We start from the raw sequence: 12,374 nt of genomic DNA, 5'->3' as shown, positions 1-12,374 counted from the left end.
AACAACACTATGTATTCAGGTGTTTCTGATGCATTAAGAATATAGTACCAATGAAACAAAAAGCATTTTTATCCTCCCTTCTAAGTAGTGTCCATATTCATGAAGAACCACATTCTTTTAGCATTTCAATTTTCTTTTCCTTCTGTTCTCTTTCAAATTTCCCCTTTCCCAAAATTCATTTTCTTCCCCGTATCAACAGAAAAAAAAATAACTAAAATTAGTTTAGAGTCCTAAATAATATCTGAAAAAAGTGACTTGTCACTTATCAAATAGTATAGCCATTTGAGAGCAATGACTATAATTTACAAGAGTATATTGAAATTGGGCAGTTAAACAATAGCATTTCACAATAAAAAACAGTAAAATAAATAGTCATACCATCAAACTGGTCTTCGCCTTCAGTCATAAGTTCATCATCAGAGCAAATACTCAGAACGTTTACCAACATTTCTGTCACTATTAAAAACAAATGTTACACATTAGCTGATTATATTCAACTATCTACATGTATACAGGGCAACCATTTATATAAATGATCAAATGATTTATAACGCAAGATTAACACATTTAGATAGTAGAAATGATTGAATTAAAAAGCTATATGGGCTTTCAAACTGAAAAAAATCAAATGGCTAACAAGCCTGAGAGAGATTCTTTATGGAGTAAGTAATTAGGTGCCTGGGGGAGCAGGGTGGGGGGAAGAAGCCCACACAGGGGTAAGTACAGGGATGAATAACATCGAAACATATACATTAATTTTTCATTATGGATACAACATTAAGGAGTCAGAAAAAAACAATGGCACAGTTTCATTGTTTTAAGAAGTTTTAGCATTCAATCTTTTAAAACCTGGCTCAAGCAATTCCCCTGAAACTTAATCTTAAGACTACTAATGACTAACAACTAGAAACGACGGTTCTTTTTTAGGCTTAATTCTCCTTCATCATTCTGCCTTCTCTTTTCCCTTGCTTTCCAGGATTTTACTCTTCTGGTTTTTCTACCTTTTAGACACTTTTTTCCCCCGAATCTTCTTTTTATATCTTCAATCTCTTGGTGATTCCATCCGTTCCTACATATTTTCAAGTATTACCTTTTGAGGATGATTCTGAAGTCTTTACTGCCAGTCTCTACCTCCCCTTAAATTTCTGGATTTCTTTGCTGGTTTTATTGTCAGCTGTTTCACACTATCTGTATATTGTCCGTTTCCCCTGCTGCTGCTGCTGCTAAGTTGCTTCCGTCGTGTCTGACTCTGTGCGACCCCAGAGACCGCAGCCCACCAGGCTCCCCTGTCCTTGGGATTCTCCAGGCAAGAACACTGGAGTGGATTGCCATTTCCTTCTCCAATGCATGAAAGTGAAAAGTGAAAGAGAAGTCACTGAGTCTTGTCCAACTCTCAGCGACCCCATGGACTGCAGCTCACCAGGCTCCTCTGTCCATGGGATTTTCCAGGCAAGAGTACTGGGGTGGCGTGCCATACTATAATGAAACTTCCTGAGCACAAGGTGTTGTTCTATTTACTCCTGTATCCCCAGAGCCATGCACATGAGAGGCATCCAGTAAATATATGACAAATGAGTAAATAAATAAAGGTACAAGCAAACTTCAATTAATAAATAAAAATGTCTATTGAGTATTAGCCCCTGGATATCCTGACAACACCTAGAAAAGAACACATTCAAAACAAAATTTAATACTGCCCCTATTGTTTCTCCTAATAAATATATTAATAGGATACTATATGCCAGGCACTGTGCTAAAGCTTTGGGATTCAGATACAAAAGGTTCAGTCTTGACCCTCCAAAAGCTTACTAACTACTAAAGGATATATAGTTATAAATATATATATATATATATATATATATAAACTATCACAAAAATGCAATGAGCACTATGCTCTAAGTATGCAGAGTTATGCACAAGATCTGCTGAAGAAAAGCAGCTTTTGGTTTGGAATAGAAATTGGCCAGGTGGAAGTGGCAGATAAGGCATTCTAAAAAGAAGTTAGAAAAAGTAAGCAACAGTCAATAAATCAGTGGAATAAAATTAAGGAGTCCAGAAATAGAACAATTTAGTGGGGAAAGAATAGTTTTTTCAACAAACAGTGCTGGGACAAGTGGATATCCACATACAAAAGGATGAAGTTGGATCCCCACTTTACAACACACACACACACAAGTGGATATCCACATACAAAAGGATGAAGTTGGATCCCCACTTTACAACACACACACACACACACACACACACACACACACACACATAGTAAATCAAAAAGGATCTAGGACCTAAACGTAAAAGTTGGTCAAACTATAAAATTTTTAGAAGAAAACACAGAGGCAAATCTTAATGAGCTTGGCAATAGTTTCTTAAACATAATACCAAACCACAAGCAACAAAAGAAAAAATAAAGAGGACTTCATCAAAATTAAAGACTCTAGTGCTTCAAAGAATATCACCAGGAAAGTAAAAAGATAATTCACACAACAAGAGAAAATATTTGCAAATCATATATCTGATATGGGAATCACCTTTAAAAAATACAAAGAATTCTTATAATTCAATAGTAAAAAGACAAATAATCCATTTAAAAATGAACATTTCTTAAAATAAGACATGCAAATGTCAAATAAGCACATAAAAATACACTCAATGTCATTATTAGAGAAATGAAATACAATTTCATATCCAATATGATGGCTATAATAAAAAAAGATCTTAAAAAAAGTATTGGCAAGTATAAGGAAAAACTGGAAACATTATACACTGCTGGCAGGATTATAAAATGGTATAGCTGCTTTGGAAAACAGTTTAGCAGATCCTCAAAATGTTAGACATAGAGTTATCATATCATCCAGCAACGCTATTCTCAGTTACATATCTAAGAAGAATGAAAACATATTGTACAGGAATATTCATCATAGCATTATCCATAGTAGTCAGAAAGTAAAGAGTACCAAATGTCCATCAGCTGATGAACGGATAAACAAAATATGGTATATCCATAAAGTAGAATATTATTTTGTCATAAAAAGGAATAATGTATTGACTCAGGCTACAACATGGATAAACCTTAAAAATATTATAGAAACAAGTCAGTAACAAAAGACTACATACTGCATGATTCCATTTATATGAAATTTCCAGAACAGGAAAACCTATGCAAACAGTAAGCAGACAAGTGGTTGCACAGGGCTGGAGAGAAGATGTGGAGGGAACTGGGAACTGCTAATGGACACAAGGTTTCTTTGAGAGGATCATGAACATATTTCAAAACTGATTGTTGTGACAGACACATAACTCTGAATATACTAAAAATCAGTGAAGTACACAATGGAAATAGGTTAATTGTATGGTATTTGAATTATACCTCAACAAAACTGTCATGAGAAAATAAAGAAAAAGTATTAAGGCATGAAACTTGAAAGAGCATATACATATAGTACATTCAGGAAGTTGGCTATGCTGTTTCATGGCTGGAACATAGAAAACGTGAAAGAAAACAACAACAAAAAAATGAAGCTGAAGAGAAACTAGGCAAGGTACAAAGACTTCATGTGACAGGTTAAGGTTTATCTTGAGAGTTACCAGGGTCATTTACGGTTACTAAATACTAGCTTCTATGTGTGTACTGCTTTCCATCTAGAAGCTTTGCTGTGAAGGAAAGGCAAGAGAATCATAGCATAATAGCGGTCAATGAAAGATATCAGACAGGGGAAATGTTATTTTTTATTTAAAGATCAGATATATTTGAACATTTTACAAAAGAGCTTAGTAGAGAGAGTCTGAAGATAGAGAACACCTAAGTAATAAAGTAAATTTCCTGAAAAAGCAGAAGGATAATGGAGTATAAGAACAAGTCAGAAACAGTAGCCCTGGATTGAAGGGTCACATTTTCAACAGGCTAAGAATTCAAGATGAGTGCAGTTTATCAGGATGGTCCAGTGGTTAGGAATTCATGTTTTCACTACCAAGAGTCAATCCCTAGTTGGGGAACTAAGATCCCCAAAAGCCATGCAGTATAGCCCCACCCCCCAAAAAGATGAGTGCAGTTTAGAAAGCAGGGGAACAGTAAGCAGAGAAAGCTTCCATAGATGGTATGTGTTTTCTCTGACAGTAAGGGAAGTGGCTAGAAAAAGAAAATGTTTAAGTTAAAAAAAAGAATTTTAGAATACATCCTGGTGGCAATAAGTGAGGAAGGAGACTAGTGACATAAAGATGTCTGGGTACTACTGAGAGCCTAGCTAATGCTAGAAATCAAAGGGTGATACCAAATCATTGTTGTTGTTGTTTAGTCACTAAGTTGTGTCCAACTCTTTTGCAACCCCACAGACTATAGTCCACAAGGCTCCTCTGTCCATGGGATTTTCAAGGCAAGAATGCTAGATTGGATTCCATTTCTTTCTCCAGGGAATCTTCCTGACTTAGGGATCAAACCCACATCTCCTGTATTGGAAGGCAGGTTCTTTATCACTAAGTCACCAGGGAAGACCCAAGGCTATATAAATATCTCCAGTAGCACTCTATATCCTAACTGTAAAAATGGAGAAAATGGATAGTTAGACTTTACTGGGGCTAAGATTAATAGGACAAAGTAGAAAAACAAGAGAGAAGAGAGTTTGGGGTTGGTGGGCTACAGTCCACGGGTCGCAAAGAGTTGGACACGACTGAGCGACTTCACTTTCACTTAAGAAGAAAGAAAGGCAAAAGGGCATCAGATTAAAAAGAAAACAACAAGGTCAAAGGCCTAGCAATCCCAATGAAGACGAAAAGCAGCTATAACTGAAGTGAGGGGTTGCTAGAATAACAGTTCTCATCAGTGTGTTAACGGCACTATCATTATCACACTCAAAACATCCAAGCCAAATTCAATCATTCCCTCCTCTTAAATAAGCAATCTTGTTAAGTCTCACTGATTCTACTTTTACAGTTCTTGGAGTTCTCCCATACTTTCCATTCCTAATGTTAACAGGGCTTCATTATGTTTCTGATTCCTGATGAAGTTTCATAACAGGTCTTCTAATCTCTAGTCTTTCTTCCAGTTCATTTCACCAGAGTAATTTTTCTAAATGACTATCATGATTATTTTCTGTTGCAGTTACATCCCACCATTTATCAAAGTTCCAGATTCTCTGTTTAAATGATCAAAATCCTCCTGATCTAATTTTGACTTTCCTTCTTTTTCTATTATTATCCTTCATTCATTACTTTCTAATGTATGAAGAGGCTTCCCTGGTGGCTCAGATGGTAAAGAGTCTGCCTGCAATGTGGGAGACCCAAGTTCAAACCCTGGGTTGGGAAGATCCCCTGGAGAAGGGAATGGCAATCCACTCCAGTATTCTTGCCTGGAGAATCCCAAGGACAAAGAAGCCTGGCAGGCTACAGTCCATGGGGTTGCAAAAAAGTCAGACACGACTGAGCAATGAACATTTCATTTCATCTTTCATACATTACTTGCTAATCAAATTGAACTCCTAAACATTTGTCAGTGACCTTATGATTTCCTCCTGTCAGACTCAGCCTTGGGAAGTACCTCCTCCTAAAACTGTCTTACTCACATCTTATTGCACAATTACTGTCTTACTGCACAATTCCAACATTCTTTAACCCCCAGTTCAAATGCTACTTTAATCTCTCTGATAGATAGAATCTCCTTTCTCCTGTTAATTCCAAAAAAATCTGGTAAATGAACAAATCTTACATATATGACCTTCTATGGCAGATCACACCATACTGGATTCTCTGAAGCAGAGGTTCTTAAATTGGGGCCAGTAAACCTGACGGCATTACCAATTCACTTCAGATCTATGAGCAACCTCAAAATGTTACATACGTAAAGACTGTACATGTATTTCGTACATGAAATTTTCTGGGCGGTGTAAGTCTCTAACTTTTACCACGTTCTCAAAAGGGTTTTAATCTTATCTCTGAGCTTCATTCCATAACATTTATAGATACAAAAAATAACAGCTGAGATCTGATTCAAAACAACTGAGGTATGGGATGGGGAGCAGTGGATGGGGATATAAATGACACAGTATTGCCCATGATTTGATAACTGTCAAAGCTGAATAATTGGTACATAGTAATTCATCATATTATTTGCTCTACCTTTTATACGCTGCAAGTTTTATAACATAAGATTTTTTAAAAATGAAATAAAAAGTCCACAAGAGGTTAAAAAACTACTTTCACCTAACTTTGGGATTAAACCAGCCTCCAAGGAAGGCTCTGGCTAGGTTAGTTGCTTCCCAGGGACTAGATCAGAGTCAAACTGGTTTTCTCAATGTGGAATCCAATAAAGAGTCATTTGCAGATTTTCACACCAAAAGAAAATTTTCATTAGAATGAAGAAGTAAATAGGCTATTTAAACAGCTAACGTGTATTAAAATGGAAAAATATGCAAAGAGTTTAAGAAAATTTTCTTACTGTGTTCAACACTGGTTAGAATTCTATTTGTGTATAATGTTCAAATCTGAAATTCTGATTTTAGAAAGATATGAATAATTTAGAGAAGATCCACAGAAAAACAACAAAAATGGTCAGATAGTTTGAATACTTCCTCACAATAAATAGCTAAGATGAGGTAGAGTGGCAAAAAAGAACAAAAGATCACTTTGTAGCAGACTTCAAATACAGGATCACTGAAAGAAATCCACTTTCACTTATGAGAGATCCACAGAAACTAGATTTAAGTTTTCTCATCTCTCAAAAGGAGTTAAGACTACGTGATTGTGATCACTGAGAGATCTAAAATTCTATCTAAAACCAGGGCAAAAATCAGATGCCCTGGTTTTTGACAGGTGCATTAGTTGAGGAAAACCTATTAACTTCTCTTTGTTTGAATACTCATAGCATAAACATTTAGATTAGATATAATGAACTACTTCCTTTTTCGTGGAGGCATCAGAAAATCAAATTAGAAATATCCATTTTCCTCCTACCTATCTTCCCTGCTTTCCCCACCCACCATCCCACTCATACTACGTTAAAATAGTTGTGCTGCAGTCTAGCCTGGAGGCAGAATAAGCAACATGAATTCTTAAATTCCCTTTAGCCTGATGAGGCTATGATTGAACTATTTCTCATATACCAAAGATAGAAGGTTATAAGTGTAATGCATCCCTTGCACCTAAGCCCTTTACTGGCCCCCTTCTCAATTGCTAAAGTGGGTAATTCTATCTCCATATTAATGTTGACCTACGGAGTAACTGATGAAGCCCAAAGGGAATCTGCAAAAAACCTGTTGAACATACAGTTTAAGTAGTAACTCTGAATTTTAGAACCAAAAATGCCTTGGCAGAAGTAACATATCTCAGGCAGAAAGGAACATTTTGTAACATAGAGGAGGTGAGAAAAAATAGAGAGGGATATAGAACAAAATGTTTTACAATCATATCTGTACTCTAATACTCATATTCCACATATGGAAACTGAGGTATTGCCTCATGGGAAAATTAACACTAAAATGGAAAAAGAAGAATGTGATTAAGTAAGGAAGTCTTAAGAACTCTACAGAACTAAAATGAAAATCAAAAATAAAACCTCTTAAATAGTATTTATGCTTTTTTAAGCCTATTAAGTACATACTAATAGGAATCTCTAAATTATCAGGAAACCATTACCACTAAAATTATATACATATAATATATTGCTCCATGTAGGAGAAGAAATATTAGGTCAGAACCTGAATTTCTCTTTATCATTTCTGACAGTACAGAGCTGCTACAAAATGACTAATACTGCCCCAAATGGAGGCTATTAAATTCTCCCATGAATTGCCATGACATCCCCAAGAGCGATGTTAAAATATGCAAAAGCATCAGTTCCAAAGCAAAGCCATCTCTCCATTCCTTCATAAAAGATTTAAGCTAAAGAAAAAAAGAAAGAAAACCCAACAGCTGAAGACAACATCAGGCTATTTATAAGTCTTCTCCCAGTCCCCCAGACACCCTCACATGGGGGCTGTAAACAGCTAACTAAAATATCTTTGAGGCTCTCATATCCACACCCACTGACACAAGCAGAGCTGTACCCACAGTGAAACTAGACTTCAGCTCCCTTTAGCAAGTAGTATGTGCCTGCAGTAGTAAACTGGAATAAATATAACAGTATAACAATTTTTTAAAAACAAAAATCATACCTTTTTCTCCAACAAACGGTAAAGACCATGTGAAAACATCCATAAAATTGGGCAACCAATAAGGATGTGGAGAACAGTTAAACTGTCGAATATTCATCACATTATTTTCATACTTTAATACAGCAGCTGCAAGATAAGTTTGAATGTCAATGTAACAATTTGTCTTTAACTCCAAAAGTCTAAAACACATAAAAGCAGAAAAAATATCTTTTAAGGGGGGTGGGAAATCAAGGGGTGAGTGGAATGAAGGGTACCAGAGAGAGGTAGGAACTAATTTTTAGTAGTAATACACTTTTTGCTTCCAACACAGTTTTATGTAGAACATAGTCAGATCTTTACTTGTTATTATTAATGAAATTCCCAATCTTTCTAGAATGCTTGTTGTACTTTATAATCCAATACAAATAATCCAACATGCATGTTTATTAAATCCAAAATTGTGAGAACTCAGTTTTTTTGAGGAAACACAGAACAGCAATGAGCAATTTTCTAGGTCTAAGAGTTCATACAAGTTGGAGGAATTTAAGAGGGTCTTTTTAGTTGCAGGCAACCTGGAAAGGACAACTAAATGGAAATAAAGCAAGAAAAAAAAAAACACAGAGAAGAAAAAGAAACATGTGGAACATTTTATTTATGAATATATGAATGTACTTATTTCATGTATTATAAGAAATCAACTGAAACTACTACAAAGAAATATTTCACTTCATTTAGAAAAAAATTCATTAAAATACCAAAACAGAAAAACTCAAAGGTAACATACTCGTCTCAATTTCAAATATCTTTCTAAAGCTTCCTAAGTTGATATAAATAATACCTTAAATTAACCTGATAAAGATTTCAGGCACTGGTTATATTATTTTATGGAACATTGAATTAATGGGCTAGATTCTAATCTAAACTACAGTATATACCATATGTGTAATAGTAAATTATTTAACTAATCTGTTTCTCATTTATAAAACATCCTGCCTATCTCAGAAGTTTAAGGTCAGAGAATAGAATTCACGTGAAAGTACAAAAAAATATAAAATGTTTGTCAGATACTATAATAGTTATGTGCTCATTTTAATGTAAAGGACTGAAATGTATGTATTAAATTCCATGATTTGGGATTCTAGCTAATATAGAGTCAAAATACGCTTGTTTCTCTGATGAAATTCCCATGAAATAAATGTATGTCAAATTTAGCCTCAGAAATTAAGGACTGATACCAAGCTTTTAATTTAAAAAAAGAGAAAGATAAAGAATCTAGAAAATTGCCCTATAGATGGAATGAAACATTATGAACATGTCCCGTACCATGTAAGCACTCAAATCATTAACACCATGTACAGAATCAGCACTATCAAGAGACATTTGATTTTGACAAGACGGATTGAATGGTTTGAGTTTCTTTTTGGAGTACTAAGAAAAGTATCCCTTGATCTCCTGAGTTAAACTGACAAAGGACAACCAATATGGCAGTAATCAACTGAGCACTGAACACTAGTTCCTTTAATACTAACAAAGGGAGGTTACAGGTACAAAGTTAAATATAACAAATCAATTTGGAGAATGGAGTCCAAACTTAGATATATTTTTCCTTAAAAATGAAGCCTTGCTTCATTAGGTATCTTTATAGAAGTTTCAAATTTTATAAAACAAGATATAATTTAAAAGATTATCTTAGCACTGGTATAATCCTTGGAGGCATTATAGTTTCTAAAGACCACCAACTCGGTTAATCTCTATGGTATGGTTGTTTTGGTAATTAATATAGTATGGAGTTCTTACAGCATACCCTGTATCCAAGCTATCTGATAGCCTGCTACTGCTACTATCTGATCTCAGGTAAATGTTTTAACCTTTTAACTATCACCTATAATCTTCCAAAAACTCTATTTTGCTCCTCTTTTGAACTCAAACCCATATTTAGCAATGACCTCATTAAATGTACTTTAAAAAATCTTTAACCTTCTGTTCTTTCCTCCTGGCACAACCACTCCTGTCTGACCTTGGGAACTATGGCATAGTCAACTGAATTCCTGATATATCAAGACAGAATAGGAGCTGGCTTCTTGATTTCCTCTTCTGAAAATGTGAACTGCCTAAACATACTTAAGCTCATCTTCAATGTCCTTGGCACACACTTAACTAGATTAAGATCCTTTGGTATTATCTCTCAATGAATTATGTTCCAAGTTAAAGGAAATCCAGTTGTAACAGACAGATCAAATTTGGAGGGAAGGAGGTGGAATATAAACTACTAGAAAAGAAGGTAAATTACAAAGACATAAGAAAAAAAAAGGAAGAAAGAGCAGTAAAAAGAAAGGAAAGGGGAGACTGTCTTCCTGAAAGAAGGTTGGACTGAGTTAATTAAAGGTTCAATTACAAATCATGGGGTAGTGGATAAAAAATTAGAGAATAACAAAGGAAAAGAAAACCTACCTCAGTGGACATAAAACAAGAAACATGATAAACAACCATACAGTTCAAATACATGAAATGGTCAAAGGAGCAGCAGCAGCTTTATGCAAGCAAGAAAACATTCTCTTGATTATAAGAGAAAAGATTTAAGAAAGGGGAGTTTGAGAAAATCATGTGCATTTTTACTTGACAGAGTTACCTCAGAATATTCTTTCACAGGCAGTTTTTGTGAATGACAAAGTTGTGAAATGGTAACGTGACTTAAGTTTCACATTTTGGATTTTCATTTCTTGTCCTCTCCCCTCCCTTATATTTTTTCATAAAGAGATTTGGATAGTTACAGTTTCAAACAATGCCCCTTTTCTACTATATTTTCAAAAAATAAGTCAATCAAAATACTAAGTTGTTTAACAATTTTTTTTATCAACAACATCTTACCTTTATTATTGTAGACATCTAAGTAATTAGGTGCCGAAAAAATTGTTATTAATGAAGGGAACCCTGTAGTTTGACTTTTTCTGTACATTCTATAGCTGCAAAACAAATAACTTAATATGCATCGTAAAGCATCAATCATGGTTACTAAGTTTGATTTGTACATAAGGTGTTAATTTGGGTTAGGGAAACAGAGTTCTTACCCTGCATCTTGAGCTTCATGAGCTCTAATAATCGATAACAAATTATTGTTTTGCAAAAATTCACACACTGCTGGATAGCTGTGGGGAAAAAGAGAAAATTAAGTAAAATAATGACTTTCTATATATAATGAAAGCATACGCTATTTTAACAACTAAAATGTGATTAAGCTTGAATATTTTTCCTTACTTATAAAAATACGAACATCCTCGAACTGTATTGTGACTAAAATGTTCCTGTGATTTTTCATTTCCAAAATCTTCAGAAGGATCGGACCATAGCAAGTCACACATTGGTCCAAATGCAGGTGGCTCTTTGAATCTATCTAACTGTGAAAGAAAGAAAAGAAACAAAGAGCAGAAATAACTTGTCAAAAGTGAGAATGGAATGGACAAAGGAAAGTGGTACCAACTCTGAATACTGTGCATACTACATTGTTCTGAACAGTTAGAAGATATTTTCTTAAAATACCAGTATATTAATTTTTACCATTACCTAATCTTGGCAGTGAAGAGAGGTTTGAAGCTTCTAGTCTCTACTCAACAAAATGCTATAAATAGGAATCAACTCTTGTTACTAAAATATATACTCACTCTCCTAATATCATCCAGTGTGTGTATTTCTGGTGAAAGTCCACCATGAACACAAAGAAATTGTTGGTTTAAAAGTGCAGCAAGAGGCAAGCTATCAAAAGCTTCCATACAAGCTTCATAGACTCTTTCTGAATATTTAATTTTACCTAGAAAAAAAAAATTCAGTAATTGAAAACTGCATCATTTGTTAATCATTTAAAACATATACATGCACATACATAAATGACTATTAAAACCAAGGTAAAAAAATTAAAGATATGGATAACAGCCAAGTGGTAGCTAGGGGTGCAGAGTTGGTAAAGGGGTGAGTATCAAAGGCAGCAAGGAGGAATTCATGGGATGATACTTTTCTGTATTGTGACTGTGATGGTAGACAGCTTTAATCATTTGTTAAAGTTGAGAACTAACCACTTCAAAGAGTAAATTTTACTGCATACAAAAATTTTTTTTTAAAAAGGCCAGCATCTTGCCCCATAAGAATCAATAAAGATAAGCTATGTTACTGTACTTACAAAGACAAAATATTTGCACTCCTTAGATTTATTTTGTGTATGCAGCAGATAGTCATAAAATATTACTATAAGTAATAAGTCAA

At 34.6% G+C, this 12,374-nt stretch overlaps 1 protein-coding gene across 8 annotated transcripts in view; it reads right to left on the bottom strand.

Annotated features, from left to right (window-relative positions):
• Positions 1–12,374, bottom strand: part of PPP3CB (protein phosphatase 3 catalytic subunit beta) — a 47,369-nt gene that overhangs the window by 15,695 nt on the left and 19,300 nt on the right. For all 8 annotated transcript variants that reach the window (XM_018042305.1, XM_018042309.1, XM_018042307.1 and 5 more), the window contains exons 5-10: positions 11,780–11,925; positions 11,376–11,515; positions 11,189–11,266; positions 10,989–11,083; positions 8,142–8,267; positions 379–456 (exon numbers count right to left, since the gene is read on the bottom strand). In XM_018042305.1, coding sequence (XP_017897794.1) covers positions 379–456; positions 8,142–8,267; positions 10,989–11,083; positions 11,189–11,266; positions 11,376–11,515; positions 11,780–11,925 — 663 coding nt within the window. The remainder of the gene's footprint in view (positions 1–378; positions 457–8,141; positions 8,268–10,988; positions 11,084–11,188; positions 11,267–11,375; positions 11,516–11,779; positions 11,926–12,374) is intronic.

The sequence above is a fragment of the Capra hircus genome, chromosome 28, assembly GCF_001704415.2.
Source record: "Capra hircus breed San Clemente chromosome 28, ASM170441v1, whole genome shotgun sequence".
Classification (NCBI taxonomy): Eukaryota; Metazoa; Chordata; class Mammalia; order Artiodactyla; family Bovidae; genus Capra; species Capra hircus.
This window is presented reverse-complemented; position numbering and strand designations above follow the sequence as displayed.